Source organism: Lutjanus erythropterus, chromosome 10 (genome assembly GCF_056507025.1).
Source record: "Lutjanus erythropterus isolate fLutEry1 chromosome 10, fLutEry1.hap2, whole genome shotgun sequence".
In the NCBI taxonomy this organism is placed as follows: Eukaryota; Metazoa; Chordata; class Actinopteri; order Lutjaniformes; family Lutjanidae; genus Lutjanus; species Lutjanus erythropterus.
Window position 1 is genome coordinate 27,931,469 of NC_139326.1, and position 21,326 is coordinate 27,952,794.

General features: G+C 39.2%; 2 protein-coding genes across 3 annotated transcripts in view; one reads left to right on the plus strand and one right to left on the minus strand.

Moving 5' to 3' along the window:
• On the plus strand, nucleotides 1-4,411 carry rhbdd3 (rhomboid domain containing 3). Its single transcript, XM_084728899.1, has 5 exons — nucleotides 1-571; nucleotides 1,291-1,674; nucleotides 2,951-3,077; nucleotides 3,187-3,444; nucleotides 4,023-4,411. Exons 1-5 carry the CDS (start codon nucleotides 409-411, stop codon nucleotides 4,195-4,197), a joined length of 1,107 nt encoding a protein of 368 aa, XP_084585025.1. The 5' UTR covers nucleotides 1-408; the 3' UTR covers nucleotides 4,198-4,411.
• A 67-nt stretch (nucleotides 4,412-4,478) lies between these two features.
• Nucleotides 4,479-21,326, minus strand: part of emid1 (EMI domain containing 1) — a 91,157-nt gene continuing 74,309 nt past the window's right edge. Inside the window, exons 9-16 of one of the 2 annotated variants that reach the window (XM_084728897.1) lie at nucleotides 19,568-19,675; nucleotides 14,348-14,437; nucleotides 12,609-12,661; nucleotides 12,435-12,497; nucleotides 12,305-12,349; nucleotides 12,033-12,077; nucleotides 8,900-8,990; nucleotides 4,479-5,824 (exon numbers count right to left, since the gene is read on the minus strand). In XM_084728897.1, the coding sequence (XP_084585023.1) occupies nucleotides 5,691-5,824; nucleotides 8,900-8,990; nucleotides 12,033-12,077; nucleotides 12,305-12,349; nucleotides 12,435-12,497; nucleotides 12,609-12,661; nucleotides 14,348-14,437; nucleotides 19,568-19,675 (629 nt within the window). In that variant the 3' untranslated portion in view covers nucleotides 4,479-5,690. Of the gene's footprint in view, nucleotides 5,825-8,899; nucleotides 8,991-9,156; nucleotides 9,242-12,032; nucleotides 12,078-12,304; nucleotides 12,350-12,434; nucleotides 12,498-12,608; nucleotides 12,662-14,347; nucleotides 14,438-19,567; nucleotides 19,676-21,326 lie in introns of both variants that reach the window. The other variant, XM_084728898.1, reaches the window with a different exon arrangement.

A 21,326-nucleotide genomic window follows, 5' to 3' on the forward strand; every position in this document is an offset into this window, starting at 1 on the left:
CGTGACGTATGCGGAAGTGTGCATCCATTTTTAAAAATATTTTCACGCCGGGATTCTTCTTATTTAAAAACATTTATTATTCAAGTAATAAGGACATGGTTATTGTAGAATAGCAGTTAAAATCAAATGCTCGTCGCATGAGTACAACGTGTCCATTGTCGGTGGCAGAGAATTTGACAAGATAAATTGTAGATATTTTTTAATACAGTGACCACTTCTCTGGATTTATGTCGTTCTAATAGACTCCAGCTCCTACTCTCAGAATATTGTGAGGAATGAACATGGTTAGATATATTTAAGGTTGTTTTGCAAGACGTTGTGCTCGTTCTGAGCACATGCAGATGCTTGTATACAGAATTATGCCACAAAAGGATAAGTGAGTGGATAAACTACAGCTGATCATAAATAATGGTTGATCGTGTATCGTCAGTATGGTTTTGGTTTCGATCAGATCGTCCTGGATTCTGCCTGGGAACATCTTTATTGATCATACTCATGTTGCTGATCTATACTGGGGGCATCCAGGCAAGTCTCAGCGTAGGCCCAGGTGGAGACTTCCCAAGGTTCAGAGGTAAATGTTTTGTTTTTTAAGCTTTTGTCCGCACATATAAAAAAGATACAATGTGATGCGTACATGAACAGATAAAATGGGATGGAGAGGTGCAAAACACTCTGTGAGGGAGGAACTTGATCACTCTCTAAGGCATACCCCAAATCATTAAATAAATAAATGAGAGAGTAAAAAGAAGATAATAGAAAAACGATAAATGATAAGATTGCACACATTAGCACACTAATTAAACAGAATTAGAATGACTATTTATTGGAGGGCACTTTGCAAAGAAACTATAAGGATACCATTGTGGTGATAAAAACATTAAACAGCTTTCTTAAATTGTACTGCTGCAAAATATGTACCAAATATCAGATAGCAGAGTGTTGCATATTACTGAACCCATATAAATCAAACCAAACTGTAACTGAGATGTTTGACAGATAGGAGGCTTGAGTTTATAGTTATTTTTAGTGGAATAATTATGGAATTTATGATTGTAGGAATACAGATAATGAAAATATGAGGGAAGAGTCCTGTGTGAAGAACTGTGGACTAATAAAGCAATTTGCAGTTGGTTGACTTGATAAACAGCGATGATGCCTGAAATGAGTTTTATGTACACAGCTGATGAATCTTAATGCTTTTTATGATGTGCTTTATAATGGATTTACATGCAAAGCTGATACTTCATTGTTAGTGAAATCAAAGCATATGTCTCGCTTTCTTCTCCCCAGATGTGTTTCTGTACGCTCTCAGTCACGATGACCTGACCTCTCTGCTGGTCAGTGTTGCTCTCCTGCTGTTGATTGGACGATGTCAGGAGCGCCGCTGGGGCACAGTGGCTTTTCTCGCCCTCTCCATCCTGACCATGACCATATTACCTCTTCTTTACGCCCTGGTCCTCTTTGTCGGCAGCGGTGAGGCCAGTCGGATTTGTGGTTACTCTGGCATCCAGCTGGCTCTGTTTACAGCGCAGTGTCGTCAGGTGACACAGAGGAGGCTGCTCAGGTGTCTTCCAGTCTGGTTTCTCCCCTGGCTTCTCCTGCTGATCGGTCTGCTGCTGCTGCCGGGAACGCCAGCCCTGCTGCACTTCTGCGCAATCTGCATCGGACACAACTGTATCTTTTCATGTTTATAAAGTCATGTGATGCATGCACAAAATATATTCACTAACAAATGTGGTGGTTCTGGTTTTTAGAGGCACAGTGGTGTCACTTTATTTGAAGGGATGTGCATAAGACTGACATGAAACTGTCATAACCATGACCTGACACCTGTCGTTACCATGAAAGAGTCTTTATGAATATTTGTTTGAGATGTCTTTGTTATAGCAACTTGACATAAATCAAGTCAACAATGTCTTTGTCATGACAATTTGATATTAATTAAGCCAACAGTCTGTTTGTTATGACTCAACTCAATATTAAGCCAGACAACATAACCTGTCAATGTCTTTGTTATGGCAGCTTGATATTATCATTATTGGAGAAACTATTTAGCTAATGTGTTGACATTACATTATGGTGTCATAATAAAACTTGATGACATCTTATGATCAGTCCAAAATAGACAGTTTTAGTTGAAGTTAAGGGAATTATTGATGACAGTTTCATAAAAGCTTAATAATACTTACTGACATCCTCAGGACAAGTAAAAAAACTGTAGTTGAGATCAAGAGAAATATTCATGAGCACTTATAATGGTCTCATGACAGCCAACATCAAACCAACCACACATGACATTTTAATGTAATATTTAAACATAAAGCTAAACAGTTTCTTTTTAGTTTGAATGAGTCATTGATGATAATATTTAAATATGTTCTGATAAATAGCTTCATTGTGACCATGTCAATGATAATGTCATATTTAGTCATATCAAGTTGTCATAACAAAGACATTGACAGGTTATGCTGTCTTGGTTAATATCAGACAGTGATGTCATGACAAAGACCTCTCAAAAAATGTCAACTTTGGCACAGTAACATAATCGACTGAATGACACCTAATGACAACAGTCATAAACATTCATAAAGACTCTTTCATGTTCATGTCATGTCAGTCTTATGCACACTCCTCCAAATAAAGTGTTACTGGCAGAGTTTACTTTTATCACAGCAAATGGGATTGTTTGTTCCTTTGATGGTTGCTGTTACAGACCTGTAGTAAATCCACCCAGGGGTTTTATTGTGCTTGATTAGACCTCTACTGACCACTGTGAGACAATCCTGTGAGTGCAATCCTATTAGTTTTGTTAAACTTGTACATTTGGGACATCTTACACCTTTTTCATTCTTATTAGTACATAGAAATTAGTGACGTCATATAATTCTCAGCTGTAAGATGTTTACGTCTCAAATCTTTTTTAAAAATATAGACTTAATATGGCTCTCAGATCATCAGTCCTTCATTGGGACGTTACAGGAGCTGGAGGAGACCAGGATCTTGGATTTCATTCCTGATTGGGCGTATGTTCCTGCTATAGCCAGGTTCAGATTGCCCACCCACACTACCTCACAGAGGTGTGATTTATTTGGTTTACACTCATAGTCTCACTGAATACTCACACTCGCCATTTGCATGCACGACAGTGGAAGATTTTGTGATTTCTAACTTCATCTGATGTCACAGATCTAGATCCCCTCCTCAGAGGTTGCCTTTGGATCAGGTAGCTGCTTCTCCCCCCATGAGGGATCCTTCTGTTTTGAACCACCACCCATGGGTGGATCCAGTGCCTGCCTGGATAATGCAAGAGTCTGCAGTGCAGTCTGAGGCTGAGATGTTGGAGGAACAAATGCTGAGGGCAGGGATACTGGCTTCACTACAGGACGCTCCTGACAACCCTGATGCAAAAGTGGAGGTGCCCAAATCATCAGTTTCCTCTCTGCGGTTAGTAATAACTTCATGCTTAAAAAGGAAGGTACATGTAAATACATGTACTTTCATGTACTAAATAAATACATGTAATTAGTCAAAAACTTTTAAGTTTTTTTAAAATAAACAATTAAATAGATACTTTATTTCATGTTTTATTTACAATGTCTTGAAAAGCAGTAAAAAATTAACAATAGTTAATCATATGCGTTTTTAATGCTGAAACAAATCTTATCAGTGAAAAACAATGAGCTATTAATATTTATAAAGTCTATAAACCCTCTCTCTTCCTTGAACTAGAAACTATTCACAGAAATTCCCTGAAAACATGTTTGCACTGGTGAATTAATAATTCATATTAAAACAGAGTGATCAATATTTCATATCTTTATATCATTGATAATCTCTATAGTATATCTGAGTGATCAGATCATCATGTATATCATGTTGTGTTTTCTGTGAATGGGTGGACATGTTTTTGTTTTGACGTTTGACTCCACACACACACATCCACACATTTGCTATAACAGTTTAATTTATTTGATATCAGGCAATCATTCACAATTTACTAAAAGACAGATGTTTCCTCTCAGGCTGCAGCAGCTGGAGAAGATGGGCTTCCCCACAGAGAAAGCTGTAGTGGCACTAGCGGCCTCAAAACAGCTGGATGGCGCCATTTCTCTGCTCATCGATGACAGCGTTGGAGAACAAGCTGTAGTGGTGTCGAAAGGGAAGAGCCCCCTGCCACCACAGAGCAAGACAACCTAAAACAGTGTTTACTCTTGTGCAGTAAACTGCACATATTTGTTATGCTTGGGTTTTGCTGAGCTTAAATATCAGGTTTTTCTCTTCGGGCTTCTTTTTGAGCTAAAAAATGATCATAATATTCCTGTGGAAAAGTAGGAGGAAAGACTTGAGTTGCTATTTTTCCGCAAGTCATATCAAACTTGACTGCTTTTGAGAACATTTCTGCATCATAAAATGTACATTTGAGAGAGTGGATGTCATTTATTCATGCTGTAATTACGTTTAATGAACACTGACACAAATTAAAAAACACAAAGAACATTTTATTACACCAATCATCTAGACAGGATTATCTTAACACAGTAACACATTTTCAAGAAAAAAAGTTTGAAATATGAAATGGTTACACAACAGCATACAAAATAAGCTACAATTGATCATTTTTTAAATAGTTTCACAATAAGTTTGATACAAGATGAAAAAAACAATTATCATCTCTTTTCATCAGAACAGTTTAAGCAGTTTACCAACACAACAGTGGTAAAAATATGTTCAAGTTCCATTAACAGGTTTGCTTTTTCCTCTGTGTGTTTGTGTTTGTTAAAGATCTCGAAATGGACAGCCAGTTTACAGAGTTGTTTTCATTTTAACATGTTTTGTATTTATTTAGCATATGATTTGTTAATTTATGACAGTTTTTGTTGATATGCAACCAAACCCAAATGCAAATGTTTGTGCCTTTTTGCACATACTAAATGTCAATTAACTGTTTGTCAGTCTGTACTTTCAGGGGAAAAACACTCACACCAGAAGACTACAAATCACTGTTAGCAACACATATCTCAGTTAGAATGGAGATGACTTCATCTTTTTAGTGCACTACATACAGTAACATTGAGTTAAACAATATGATAGAAGAATAACAAAATTAATACTAGAAGAAGAGGTTTGTTCGTGTACTTGTGTCCTGCAAACTGTACATGCGCAATATACTTAAATAGTGGAATCTCTTCAGATTGCAGTTACGTTGTGAAAGCAATTTCAAATTCAAATCCAGTCTGTTTTCTCACATCTGATTCCTCCGATAATTCATTACTCTAAATGACCCTTATTGTCCAGAACTGTTTGTAGCTCCAGGAGCACCACAGAAGATTCAGATTTTCCTTTTCTTTCCCAAACATGAACATCTTTATTCTGAGGCTTTAGTTCTGTAGCCAGAGACGTGAGACACAGGAGGAGTTGCTGGGTGTGTTATGGTAAATATAAGTGTTTGGTTATGAAGAAGGGTGGGGGTCAAACTAGTTCTCAGGTTCCCGATGGAGGAGGGCACGGTGGAGTATCAGTGGAGTTTCCCTGAGGTGTCCCCCATCCTAAATCTGACAGTAAAACCCACAGAGGGAATCAGATAAGATCTAAATCTGTTGAGTGCCGATGAGACAGACCTATGGGAGGGGGAGTCAACCCAGCCTGTGATCCTCAGGGTGAGCGGAGGAGGGGGGTGGGGGGTGGGGGGGCTACTTCCCTCGGACCTTGGTGTCGGAGGACAGAGGAGAAGCAAGTCGATATGGATGCGCACCTGCTCGCTTATCTCTGTAGAAACTAGGGGAGGCTGTGCCAAACGGTCCATCCCCAGACCCTAGATCAGGCTCTGTTGAAGAAAGACAGCAGTTGGAACGGGGCCTCCCTGTCCATCACTGTGTATGGACATTTGAACTCTGTGGTCCTAATTCAAGTCTACTTTGATGTAGCTGCTAATATGGAGGTGTCAGGAGTGGGACACCAGTGGCCCCGTTTCTATATAAAAATCAACTAACCAGTCAGGGAATTATCAAATCCTTCTTTGCTCAATTCTGTCGTAAAGGGGGTAAATCTGGCTAGTAGGGCTGCAACAGTTATTCTCAGAATAAATTTGTTTATTTTTTCCCCCATAGATTAATTGTCTCATCTATAAAATGCTGAAAATGGGGAAAAAAATGTTGTTAAATAGACTGTTTTGTCTGACCAAAATGCAAAGATTTCCTCACTTGTGAGAAGCCAAAACCAGTGATTGTTTGGTATTCTTATTGAATATGTGACTAAAGGGACAGTTCACCCTAAAATCAAAAATACATATTTTTCTGTAGAGGTCTCTGCCTTCTCTTGAATATAATGGAACTACTGAACTACACCCGCCTACACATAGAAGGAAGTGTGCATCTACTCACAGACAAGAGGCTCATGCTTGTGACAGCATGGGATGTAAACTAGGATTACAAATTATAAGCCCCTTTTTTTTAAAAAATCAGTCATTGGTAAGATCTTTGTTAAAAAATAACATTTTTCTATACCAAACAATAACAAATGTGTTGCTAAAAGCTTTCTTTCCACAGCGACATATAGCGTAATCTCTGACAGCATAATGAAACATTAAGCTGTAAAAGCCTAAATATTACACAAAGATAACATGTTGTGCACTGATAAAAATAATCATATATATTTCAGATCTTTATTTGATCGATTGCTTAATTTTTACTTTATTGATTAAATTCTTAAAGACCGGTTGATTAATCATCAATTAATCGTAATCATCCCTAATCTAAACATTAATTCCATCCTTCTCAGCTGAGCTGCACCCGCTTTTCCATGAGAAGATGCACACTTCTTTCTAGTAACTGGTCATGATTTCTGGAAAGAGACATTGCTGTTGAGTTTTTCAAATGTATTTTTCGTGTGTGTGCTTTGAGCACCACAAGCTGAGTGCCATCCAGTCCCAGTTTTTTTTTCAGGAGAAGGCAGACATCTTTTCGGACAATAGCTCCAAAACTCGGCAACTCACACCAAAACGATCTAGATATATAAATACCACTACAGGTAAGAAGAAAAATGTGTTCTTGATTTAGGGATGAACTGTCCCTTTAAACAGTTCATCCATTATCCAAATTGCAGTTGATTTTCTGTCATTTGACTAACTGTTTTATTGACTAATCATTGCAGCACTACTGACTCAACTTACAACCTTTACATCCTCTGCTATACATTAATCTAAAACTATTATACGAAACATTAAAGCCCCTGAAAACGTTTCAATTTCAACTTAGTTTTTCTTCATAACATTCACAAGTAAACAACAATCACAGTTTCAATTAAAAAAAAAAAAAATTGGGTATTGTTAAGGTGAGTTTATAGAGCCTAAAGGACAGTGTAGGGTTTAGTGGCAAGCAACTGTGGGCTTCTGCTTCAAGTTGTATGAATGAAATATGTGTCTGACTCACTCATGGTCAATGCAAGGGTAAAACTCGCGGAAACACAACAATTCGTATTTTCAAGTGATGATGCAGGGATGAAAACATATTTATGAATATTATACTACATTTCTGCCAATAGACGCCCGTAAATCTTAACCAGTGGACCTTTAACACTCAAAAACTCAGCTAGTGTGTTTCTGCAGGAAAGTGTGGGCGTGGTTTTATTGGATTTGATTGACAGCGCCGGTGACATCAACAACCTAACAAGTAAATTGTCATCTGATTTTGATTCAAATGTTGTTAAATCCTGACATCATCCATCTAAAACTGAGCCCCAGCCAGTTTAAACCAGTTGAGTGCTGATGAGACAGCTCCAAAAAAATGCACAAATACCTCATGAAATTACTGAGGTCCTGAGAGGCAAACGGGAGAAAAATTTCTGGTGATCAGTTTTTTAAGTCGGATCTACATTGTTTTCTTTTCTGGTGTTCATGACTTAAGACAGGTGAAAAAATATTTTGCCAGGATAATCTTTATGAATTCCTTAAATTTCATCTGTGGAAAAATAACTTTTGCTAGGTGAAAAAAAGAAAAAAACATTTTGTGCACACATTATTGTCATGTTTTTCGGATGCTGATTTTTGGCTCTGATTAAAATACATTTCTAGCCAAGGAGGGATATGACAGTAATGTTACATAACATGACCACACACAATATACTGTAGCTATGATTTTGAGTGCATGGAGAAATTAAATCTCAGCTGAAACAACACATGAATGTAGCCATGTCTATATAGCACATGGTATAGTTTTCCTCTTCTGCCTCTTGTAGTCAAAGTCCATTTTACATCAACTTCAAAAAATGATCCTGACAAACAAACAAAATCAATAATAATATACTACTATTTTTTCCCTCCAACTGTTATCACAGATTGTTTTTAATTGTTTTTAAATAAAAAAATAATAATAATATTTTGGTAAAACTTTTTTTTTCATCTGCTAAAACTTCTCCATCTACTTTACAGATTTAAAAAAAATATTTAAGGAACATAGAAAGATTATCCTGGCAAAACCATTATTTTCCCACATTCTTAAGTTATAAACACAGTAGAGAAAACAATTTAGATCAGACAGAAAATGTTTGACCAGAATGATTTTTCTCACTTATCTCTCAGGGCTCATGTAAAAATGTTAAAGCTATAGTGTTCGTATAGGACCACATCTCTCATAGTGAGAAGCTGATTGAGAAAATATGTTTTCAGGGCCTTTAAAGTCATATCTGTGCTGCCAACATAGTACTGTCACAACCAACACAACTCATACATCAGGATACATTTCTAAAATCTACTTTTCAGAAACTAGATTAACATGCAGCAGTTCTGTAACAAACGATAATCAGAAATCTAATGCTTCTAACACTCGATCAACACTTTATAGAGGTTGTCATAAAAGGTCAGCGAGGGCCGGCAGAGCTGTGGGTGAAGATGTCTCAGCATTACCTGGCCAGATGATAGCCTCCAGCAGCGTCACCCTGCGAGCCAGAAGCTCAAGGTCTGCCTGCAAGTCGTGGAACATCTGCAAACTAATGTCCTATCAGAGAGCAGTGACAGGGGGGACTGTGTGAGGGGGTGGAAACACCAGCCTGAGTCCTGGGGCGGCTGCTCGCGACTGTTCCCACTCCCCTGTCCCAGCAGTGAGGTACGGTGGGAGTTTGACCCCTGCCTAAAGCTGACCCTGCCTCAGGCCTCCTACTCACCATGAATACCGATCATAGTCTCAAGGATTAAAACCCTCTCGGCTAAGATCTTCAGCGCCTCTCTGATCTGATGTATTCCGTCCCCCTGTGAAGATAGATACAGCCGTCAAGGTAAGGAGCACAAGCCAAAGAACTGCTCGCCAAGATGCAAGTCATTTGTTTTTCTCTTTCAATACAGTTCAGCAGTTAGAAGGTTAAAACAGTCCACATATCTGCCCAGCACTCTCAGACATATTTGGTCCCTGTATTTCTCTCTATCTCCCTCATTCTCTGGCCATGCTGCTATCTGAAGTCAGCCATGCTGGGCTGGGCAACATCAGCATGCACATTACAGACCAGCCTCATGATGGTGACATAACACAGCTGGATTACAGTCTCCCAGGGTTTAGATCTGATCATGCCGTCTGCATTCATTTTAAGCCAGGCGAGTATTTTCAGCACCACAGCTCTCATTCTTAACACCGTGGTCACTAAAATTACCCATCGTTACCTAACAGATTGAAGCCAGTATAGATTTACTTTGAAATCTATGGTAGTTTATTTGTCTTTATAAAGCAATGGCTTCATGAGTCACACCTTAACAATAATAACAAAAAGTAAATGAGGAAGAAAAGTAAAGCAGACAGAGACCATCACAAAAGAAGGCATGCAGAGAATAAGCTGAAACTTTTGGTGCCCAGATGAGTGATTCCCACTATGAAATGCTCTGATTAGTAAAACAAACCAAGGGCACGCTTTATGTTCGAAGAAAAAAGGCAAAGTTTCATTGAATCTTAAAATTATTGGCCGCATTTTATAAAGGGATGGTAATGTTAGGTTCTCAAATATCTCAAAAACTATTAGATCGCTTGCCATGAAATTTTGTACAGATGTTCACGGTGCCCAGAGGCTGAATTCTACTGACTGATTCTCTGACATTTCTTGTAGCATCAACAGGACATTTGTGACTTTGGTGAAATATCTTGACTATTATTGGATGAATTCACATGACAGTATGGTAACACTTTTTAATAAAGGTACAAAACATATACTTGAGTAATGTTTATTTAAAGCATGACACATGATGATTTAATGTATTAATAAATGCAGAAGCCATCATGAATTCCTGTTGTTCACCATTAATACATGATCAAGTTACTATGATATAATGTGATTAGTTCAAAATGGTACCTCATAGTTGCTTCATACATTAATATCATGTTAATATCAAGTTATATGGATTTGAGTTGCATAAAAGTTTATTTATGTAACTGTATTTATGTCTTTATGTTTGTTTTGTACTTTCTGCAACTGAAAGCAGGTTTTATTAAAAAGACGGCTTCATATTTCTATGAGAACAGGTACTGTTCTGCTATCATAAGAGGCTGACCCTAACCCAAACTCCAGCAGTGTTTTGTGAACTGAAAAACTAAACCCATCCTTCATTCAGCATGAGCATGACGATAATGACTGACTTTTAATTTGGGGATGAACTATTCCTTTCAGTATATGATTTGTGCTGTTATTATAAAGTTTTATCCTTATTACACACAGTCATGTATCTTTCAGGATGATTTATAACATGGTGATCCTCTGACTTCTCATCTTTTCACCATCGCCAGGTAAAAATTTTAATTCATTCAGGTTTTTGGTTTATAACACCTGCAAAGCTAAAAACATTCCCATCAGCCTCAGCTGTGCTTTGTGTTCAGTTCTACCAAAAGTGCTTGCTAGCATGCTTGACTAGGATGGTGACCATGGCAGACATGTCTGCCAAACATCAACATGTTAACACTATGAATGTTAGTATGCTGATGTGACAGTGCAGCCTTACACTAGTTTTAGTCTTGCTAACATGGAATGAAGAACTACTTTGCCTTATTTCTCTTTTATCGGCATGGTGTTAATTCCACTCATTAGATTTTGGAGCTGATTTTCACACCAAGAAAAGAAAGTTCATGTGGGGCAGTGCATCAAGATGAAAACATGCAAGGTTGCATTGTGGGATAAAAGAGGATAGCTGTATCCACTCCACTCACATCAGAGCACAACACCTCTAAACCCAACAGGACCCACCACTGACACAGTTATGGAGTGATTTGGCATATACATTTCACACGTTATCTTTTTTCACGTCTGTAAAATCAAACAAATTGATCAGATGTAAAACAAATAAAGTGACTATACATTTGTTTCCAGGAGGATTTTACTCTACACAGTCAGAGCTGGTGTTGTTTATTGTATTTGATAAATTTATATTTAGATGTATATGCCAAAGTCAGATGCTGAAAAGGTGACTGTGAAAGGTAGCCATGGGGACAGTAGCTTGCAGAGGGAGTCAGACAGCTTTAGGGTCAAGAGGACAGTGTCGTGACAGGGGACAGCAGTCCAGAGCACACCCCGAGGACCAACAAAAACAAAAACACATTAACACCAAAAGGTTTCACACACAAAATCAGACAGATCAACAGCTAAAATCAAAAACACGACCATGTAAAACAGACACTTTATGACCACCAACAGGGAGGAAAGAATGGACTGGAGAGAAAAAGAGATGCCAATCACAGTCATAAACATGGTGATTGTAGAAAGATCATAACCATAACCTGGTATCTGGGTCATGGTTAGACTTGATTTAGGTTACTGAAGAGACTCATTGCATTGCAAAGTGAACAAGTGATGACAGAAATAAAAATATCTTACATTTAGATTGTTCTTGTAAAATGAGGAAGAGGTGAAAGAAAAATAAGGGTTAGACAGACACAGAGAACATATTTAATGCTCAACAAAGGAATCTTAACACTTTTTTTTTAAATATTCAAACTAAAATCAAAACCCTCCCGTCCCGGCCCTGTGACACCGTGAGAAGTGTGAACCACCATCAACTACTTTCTTACCGGTAAGCCCTTCTCTCCTGGCTCTCCCTTGGGACCTGGAGCTCCCTGTGAAGAAATACCAAATGAGTCTGACATGGAAACATGAATGAAAGTGCTGCAGCAGTTTACCTCAACAGAAAGAGCTCATTCTGTCTCGTCGGTTTGTAGTGCTGCTGGTCAGTGTAGTTCACAGTAATATAACCACCTATGACATGTGTTGATGCCCCCCCCCCCAATATGTTTGTTTACTCTGTAATCCTCCAGGTAGCAGAGTGGAGGTGGAGGTGGCTTACCGGCTCTCCTCTGAAGCCCCTCTCTCCTGGGTAACCTAAGGGACCCTGTAACACCAAAGAAGAGAGTTCTGTTTAAGGATGAAGATGTGGAAGACTGATGAAAATATCATAAAGCTCTGAGTGGACTCACTCTTTCCCCACGTTCTCCCTTTGGCCCTACAGGGCCCTGCGTTCCAGGGGCTCCAGGTTTACCCTGTGTTGAGTCAGAGAGGAAATTAAAAATGACAATGATATATATTTGTGCTGCAACAAATCTGACAGTGTTAAACTCTGCAGTGCAGCACTGGGCTGTGAGCGAGCTTACATTCTGTCCTGATGGGCCAGGAGGTCCAACCGGGCCTCTGGGACCTGGAGGACCTGCGTGACAGACAGAAAGATTCGCATTAGATTCACAAATATCTTTACCCACTGAGAGGAGGTGGTGCTGGTTTTTAAGTGTGAGGTCAACCTCAATGAACTGAAGCCAGTGAAAGTAATTTATCTACAAGATCTTTTCAATTTTCTACTCTTCTTCATTTTTCTCATATGAAACCATATTTTGTGTTCAACTTGTTCCTCATGGACATTCAAGGCAAGTGTGGGATGGAATGAGTGGGAGGTGGGGAGGCTTGTTTGCTGTTGAAAAGTAAAACGGAAAGAAAAATATTTCTTTTCTTGGGCAGTGTATGACTTAAATATGTCTTTCAATAAAAATTAAATTGCAAACAAAACAAAAAAGAGAGAAAAACTGAAGCTATGTTCAGTCACAAACACCCACAGATGCTCCTACAACTTTCAGTGTGTGGACTGCATTACCTGGTTTAGAATAAGCATTTTTCTAAAATTGAATTTTGTCAGGGAAAGTTGAGAGAAATTGATAAAATTTGCAAGTATGTGTTGGAAAAACAACAATCTTGGAAATCAGTGGCTATCGTCTGATGACAATTCAGTTGCTGAAGTCTGGGACTTCCAGTGTGGCCAGCAGATATGAAGACAACAGATATCTGAGCCAAGCCCCTTTCATGTACCGATCATTGTTTACAGTTCGATTTGCAACAAAAGACACAAAAATGATGAGCAAGACGATATGGCTGATAACTGTTTGTTATCTGCATATGAATGCAGAAAAACAAAATAAAGTTCATAAAAAGCTAAATCATTGTCAGATGATGTTCTGAGATTGCATTTTGGCCAGTCTGTTCCAGCCCTTCTGCTGGAGTGTAACAAAGTAAATTTACTCAAGTATTATACCTGGACTTTACTTGAGTATTTCCATTTTATGCAACTTTATACTTTTACCCCACTACATCTCAGAGCTAAATATTGTACTTTTACAACCACTATATTTGTCTGACAGTATTAGTTACTTGTTACTTTTCAGATTACAATTTTTCATACCCTTTAAGTCCAGTGAAAACCATGTTATCTCCAAATGTGGTGAGTTTGAATGCAAATGTCTCTGCTAAACTGAAGGATAAAGTGTCCCCTTATACAACAACACTGCAAACATATGATGATCTGATAGAAAATGATACATGGCTGCAGATGAAACTACCCAACAGCATTATGAAACTGTTAAAATGAGCTCAGCCTTAAACATCTACAGCATACATGCAACAAACACATTAATGAGAAGAAATATGAATCCAAAAATGTCAGAATAGTAAAACACTGACAGAGCTCATTATACTGCACATTAAGTACTTTTATTTTTAATGCTTTAAGTTTATTTTATCTAAGTATTGCTGACAATACTTACATACTTTTACTTTACTTAAATTCTAAATGCAGGACTTCATGATACTACTCACACATCAAACAGTAACCAGAACACTTCAAATACCAAAATCTTGTCTCTTACCTACAGATTCTGCGTTCATAAGCAGATATTTCTTTACAGGGTTTAGAAAAACAGTAAACACTAGATAACCCCCAGTATAAGACTACCTACAGTGTGCATCTGCTGTGTTTTTGTATGTAAACGCATTTGAAATAATTGTATCTATCTCACAAACGCAGCACAGTACAGAGATAAACACAGTATGGATTGTGATAAACACTCACCGACAGGCCCGGGGGGACCCTGAGGTCCTGGAACAGGCAACCCTCGTGAGTCAGGGAAAGTGTTGGTGAAGAAGGGGTCTTTTCCACGAGCTGGAGTTAAAACAAAATGTGTGTGTTTAATGGGAGCTACTTTCCTGGCAAAGGATTGTATTTACAAACAGGAAGAAAGCTGATAAAAAATATCTTCAATAATCTGTCATTGTGTAGCGCTGCTTTATAGCATGTACTATATATGATGCTGTACCCTCAACAAGCTCCATCAATCAAATGATACTGTTTTTTTTATTTACCTTTATTTAAATTTCTGTGACATAAATCGTAAATAACTACTGGTAAGTCCTTGACAAAAAGCTTTTCTTTGTTTTTCTTTTTTTCTGGTCTGGTCACATTCTAGCATTTAGACATTCAAGTACAACATAACAGAAGTCCATCTCAATAGAATAATGTCCATTGTTTCGGTCTCTGAGTCTATTGGGTTTGTGTCAGTGAAAGTGCTCTCCTCCAAATTACAGTTATCATTTTTCTAGCAATCAGTAGAAATATGCATACAAGTATATATTTTGCTCTTTATCCATTGCATTTTAGGGTGGTTCTGCAAGTATAAACAACATCGGATCCATGGGGAAGACAATTTTCATTATTTTTTTCTGTCTCCTCCTTTATATCTCGCCCAGATCCCTGAAGTATTGGACATACCCAGAGGATATGTGAGTCATCCCATATTTTTGCCAACATAAAGCTGATTCTGAACCTTTATCAAACACTGAAACTATTAATGGAGCCCTAAAAAAATCTCATTTTTATCTCCCAGTCAAATTCTTTCCATAGATGACAGTCAACACCTTTGTGGCAACTCATGGGTAGACCAGTTTTAGTGAATGAGCATGTTTTAGTGAGAGGAAGTGTTCCCTTCAGAAGATAACCTGAAGAATGTTGATGTATGCCTTTTAGTATGTGATGTTTTTGAAGCTCATTGTAACGAAAGCCCTCTTTATTACATCAGAACAACCTCCAGAGGGCAGTGTTTTCCAACCAATACTCAAACTTCACCTAATGACTTCAGCAGGGTGGTAAACTACACTAAAATGTGTTCAAAAGCACTGCCAGTAGTAGATCAGTGTTTCACGTTCTTTAAAATATAGTTATGTAATACAGTATAAAAAGCCTCTCCGTATCCACTGTGTAACAACACTGACTAAAAAGAGCCTGCAGAGAAAGGACAAGAGGAAAAGGGTGGTGAACGTGTGAGCGATACAGGAAGTGTGCGGTCATTGGGTCATTTTATACAGACAGGAAACACAGATCCAATCACAGTATGAAACTCCAGGAGATACAGAGAGGAGAAGGAGGAGGGGGAGGAAGAGGAGGAGAAGGGATGACAGCCAGAAACATCCTCCTGCTGCCAGAAAGCTGCACGCCGCAAACAGAGGTGACATCCAACACACTCTCCTCATTTCCTACTAAGAATGCACAGGGATGTGTACCTTAAAGGTGGAGCAGGCAGCTTAGTTTTGGCGTCATTGTGCAAAAGTTCCATAATAACCTTTAAACATAATGTGGTTCAAGTGGTCTGAGAGAAAACTAGACTTCTGCTCCTCCTCTTGGCTGTTTTCAGGCTTTAGAAAATCAAGGCCCTGACAGAAACGTTTAGCTAATCACAGGTCAGAAAAATAGCTGATAGTTGAGTCTCATTCCTAAAACATAACTATTTGATGAACTGAGGATAAGACTCAAGAATCGACTCTCTTTCTCCTGGGGCCGTATTACAGACACTACTTATCTGAAGTCTTAAGATAGTCTTAGATTTTTCTCATTTTGATACTACAGAAGAACTTTAGGAATCCTATCTGATCATATCCTGTTTTGTCTCAGGTTAGGAAATCCTGGATACTAAATCTTTACTTCGCTTATCAACTTTTTGGTCAGTTACCTAGCAACCAGCACTTCTCTCACTGAAACATACAAAAAAAAATGATGAAAACTGCGATGGGCACGAACTTCAAGACAAATAAGTTACAGATTTTGGTAACATCTGTAGAGAAATCCAAAGATGTTCTTTTTTGGAATTTTACTACAATGCTAACTTGGAAGATAGTTTGCTAAGATAACAGATAACAGACATACACTGAGTTTCAATTTGCATACTTTTGTACTTACACTTTTTGTTTTGAGTGCATAAGTGCATTCACATTGGCATTTACAGCAAAACGAAGTGCACTGAGAGAACCTGTATATTGTACTCAAAACAGCTAACAAGTTGAGTGTGAAACAATGGACACTTCTCGCCCTCTACAGGCACCACCTTGTCTATGTAGCAGAAGAGGCAGGGCTACCAAGTTTGTGAACAAGGAAGCAGTTGCGGTGGTGATATAAGTCATGCATGAATTTTTATCAGTAGGTATCACTAAACTGTTTTTAAAGTTAGGAGAATTTGTTTAAGATTTTTGGGAGTTAGGATGTTTGTAATACATGTTCTTATCTTAAGTTGGAATAGGAAGACTGATTTAGGAACTGTTAATCTGTGATGTTTTTTTTTTTTTAATCTGCAAATTAGGAAATTTCTGTAATATGGCCCCAGTATCACTTACTGAACCTTAAACATGTCTTATAACACGTCTTATAATAGTCTTCCTCTTCACTGCTTCACGCTCTGAGTGCTGGTTTGGGAACCCTCTCCTGTTCTGCAGAAGGGAATTCCAACCTTCTGATGCAGACGTAAAAGCCAAATAATCCAGTGTTTTCCAAAGGAAGCTCAGTGCAGATCTCCCCTCCCCTCCCTTCAAGTCCCCTACCGTCACTTTGATGTGAGAGAAATGGCTTGCAGTCTCGGAAATCATCATGCCAACCTCAGCGTACCCACAGGTTTCTCCACACAGGAACCCAGAACCGACAAATGTGTGTGCTGCATACTTTGTTTTACCACTGTATCCACACATAAAACCCGCCAATGTGTTGACCTTGAAAGAGCCGGTGCAGGCCCCCATCTGTCTCACACCCCCCCCCCCCCCTTAGCCGTCTGAGCAGCGGCCTACATCTGGAAGTTGTTGAGTGACATCAGTGATGGACAGGTTCTCATCGCAGCATGTGAAGTCTGTGTCAACCTCAGACCGTCTCTGCCTCCATTTAATACGCTTTGATTCTGTTCTACTTGGCCGGTAGACAATAAAGAGCAAGTAGCAGTTAAAGGATTACCACCATCCTGTCTGTTTCTCATTCTCTCTTTGTTTCTTTTGTTTATCATTAGTCAGAAAACCTGTGAGAGCTCTCACGCAGCATGAGAGAACATGTCTGTGAGGCTGCTAAATACACATGAAAATCAAGGGTTTGAAGAGTCCAGCTTGAAGTGTGTGAAACCTGCATCACCCTGCCTGAGAACAAAGGCTTTCATTGAATTTTAGTACACGGCACTTGCTGGATGCATGGCAAACTGATTTTTTTTTCTTACATTAAAATTAAATATAAAGAAAAGAAAGGTCCAGTGTGTAAGATTTATGTGAATTTATGCACAGAATATGGCAGAAATTAAGTGTAATCTTTTTGCATGTTTCGCAGCCACCACTAAATCGTACACACTTGTCCTTGTGCAGGACTTTACATATAAATGAACATCCATTACATTCAAGTCCTTGCCAAACAAGTTTGCACAAGGCTGGGAGCAACCTTATTGACGGAGCAGACAGGAGCAACTGGGAGTATGGCAGAAGTGTAGTTCCTAAGTCGTCTTCTTCCCCACTTGTTTGACAGTGTGTGTGTATGTGTGTAATTACTCTCACTGCCAGAGGGGGGAGACAAAAGTTCCCAGCTGCAGGTTTTCTCCTCATCTCTGTTTGTAACTTTCAGCCGAGGCTACATTAGTCGCAACAAGCATAATACAATCAATTCTGTAGCCTAACTTTTGGCAGTCAAGTTGCATTGAGAGTAATGTACACAATAAAGCCAAAAGTCATGGGACAACCCCATTAATTATAGCTTCCAGGTGTTTCAGCTACAACAATTGCATATAGCCATTAAATCTCCATAGGCAAACATTTAGAATAGGTTGTAAGATCTCAGTGACTCTAAATGTGGGACTGTCATAGGATCACACCTTTTCCCCAAGTCAGTTCTTGAAAGTTCTGCCCTACTAGATCTGCCCCAGTCACTGTAAGAGCTATTATTGTGAAGTGGAAGTGCCGTGGAGCAAGAACAGTTCAACCATGAAGTGACAGACTATGCAAACTTGCAGAGCAGGCCAACAAGTGCAAAACTGCGTAAAAATCATCTATCATCTGTTGCATCACACACCACAGAGTTCCAAACTGTCTCTGGAGGCAACATCAGCACGTGACCTGTGCATCGGAAGCTTCGTGAAATGTGTTTCAAAGGCCAAGCAGCAGCACACAAACCTCACATCACCATACACAATGTGAAGCAGCAGCTGGAGTGGTGTGAAGCACACAGCAACTGGTACGGTGGAAACATGGAGTGATGAATCATGCATCGCTATCTAGCAGTCTGATGGATGGATTTGGGTTTGGCAGATACAAGGAGAACGCTACCTACTGGGATGCAAAATGCATATTGTACAGTTTGGTGGAGGGACAATGGCCTGGTGTTGATTCTCAGGGTTTGGGCTAGACCCCCTAGTTCCAGTGAAAAGTCTCCTTAATGCCACAGGATACGAAGCCATTTTAGCAAACTGGGAAGATCCAACTTTGTGGCATCAGTTTTTTTTGTTCCAGAAGGACTGTGCCTCTGTGCACAAAGTGAAGTCCATAAAGACGCGGTTAGACGAGGATGTCCAACAATCTCATGTAGATGTGATGGTCGGTGTTGACTGACTTTTAGTCATATGGTATTGGTGCTTGATTTTGACAATGAAAAATAATGTGTGGAATAAAAAAGATGGTGTCTGGTTCTGCTGCACTGATTTGTGAACTGTCCATAAAAAGTCCAACAATTTTTAAAGGCAAACTATGCAGGATTTTCCCCAAAACAAAGTAGAGACTCATACAAAACCCAAAACGTCGGTATTTGACGTCCCCCGAATAAGTCAACCATCTTTCTGGTGTGTCTACATATACATACAAATCCAACTAATTTAACTTTAAGGAGTGCAACGCTCAAGCAAACTCTTTTAAGACTCATATTTATAATAAATAAAAAGAATACTTTATCTATTTAGTGTGGAATTTGTTGTACAGAGACTGCAGGAAGTCTGTCAGCTGTCCAGGATCTTACTGTGGTCTGGTTCAGGGATGTGGGCACTGGCTGGCGCTGGAGGCCCAGGAGGGCCAGGCGGGCCTGGTAGACCCCTCTCTCCTGGGAGTCCTGGTGGACCACGGGGGCCTTAAAGAAGGGAGAAGAGAAACATCACTGTGGTGAAAGACAGGAAGTACATTATTGCAAAATATGATGTTAAAAGTTTCTCCTGGAGAGAACAATGATAAATGACTGCGGCTGATGTGATGATAGGAGGATAAACTGTGACAAAGACCAGAGGGGAGCTAGATTAGATAAAGTGCTGAATGATACAACATAATAGTGTCTGGCAGGAATGTATGTGTGTGTCTGTGCACATGTGGAGTAAAGTCAGCAGCTGTACAGAGGAGGAGGAGAGTATGACTCTGACTGTGTTTCTCTGTAATTAACAGGAGGAGGGTGTTTAATGGTCCGGTGCTGGGAAAGCTCAAATAAACACCATTAAACTCTGCAAAGTGTTACTGGCACTGCTTCAGAGTAAATTAAATGTTCACTGCATTCTTACCGCTGGCTTTTGTAGCCTACATGTGTGTTAGTCCATATGGGCAGGTCAGTGAAAGTGTCCTTTCTCCTCCTCCTCCAGCCATTTTTTTTATGAAGGTGGGGAAAAAAAAGCACCACCACCACAACTACGTCTGACCCCATTGTTTGGACTCTCCTGAGTCAATGCTGCCTCATAAACACCACCTCTTGCCCTCAGACAGACCCAAACTCACCACCTCTCTGTTTATGTACTGATGCAGCTGACAATGACAGTCCACTAATGACTGCTTTGCAAGGTAATGTTATTGCAGCTCTGATTCGACACCTCCATGGTTCCATTTTCACTTGGCCTCAGTAAACATTGCAGCATAACCGGCTGTGTTTTGGCTGCACCGGGGAGACTACACGCTACAGTCTGCAGCACAAATGTTCAATCAAAGTGGTCTATGTGACATATTGAGGAAAACAATTTTCTTTTTTTCCTGTGGAATAATGATTCCCTAGTGTGGCTGGGTGACGCCGTGTCAAAATATGAGCCTAAACTCTTCTGTAACTTATCAGGACTCATCATAATGTACAATATCACTTGTCCCAACAACACAAGTTCACTTTTATACCATCTTTCCCACAACCCCCGGCTCCAAAACATATTTGTCTACATTTTCAGTGACACTGGACACATTCCAGTCCTGTGTTTATCTTCCTCTTTAAAATGAAAAAAAAAACCCAGCACAATAAGGAAAACACAGCTTCAGATGCAAGTCACAGTCGTGGTTTTCTTCCTGGGTACTTATGAAGTAATGGAGATAGAAAAAACAATAACACCACAGGCATATGGAAATCATAAGGACCTGGGATTTGTGTATATATAGCTCATGTTCATTTCAGATTGAAGTCACATGGTGCTTCTTAGAAAGTGGGTTTGTAGTTTAACTTTTGCTCTAAATCTCATCTCTACCCAGCAGCAGGCACAGAGCAGGGGTCATATGTTAGCCTGAGAGCAGAGGCACTCCCTTCATGATCCAGAGCAGAGAAATAACAGCTTATAGTGAGAGCAGATGTTGTGACACACTTATACTGCCATTTTCTCTATTATCATTCAAGTCACAGCTGCCTGTGGATTTACTTTTTCCAACAGGTCATTTATTATTTGTACACAGTAAGCTCTGAATACACAGAGCAGATTTATGATTCAGCGGCTGGTTTGCACAAACAAGGATTAACTTTTAAACCCAATTAAAGCATGGTTTAACTT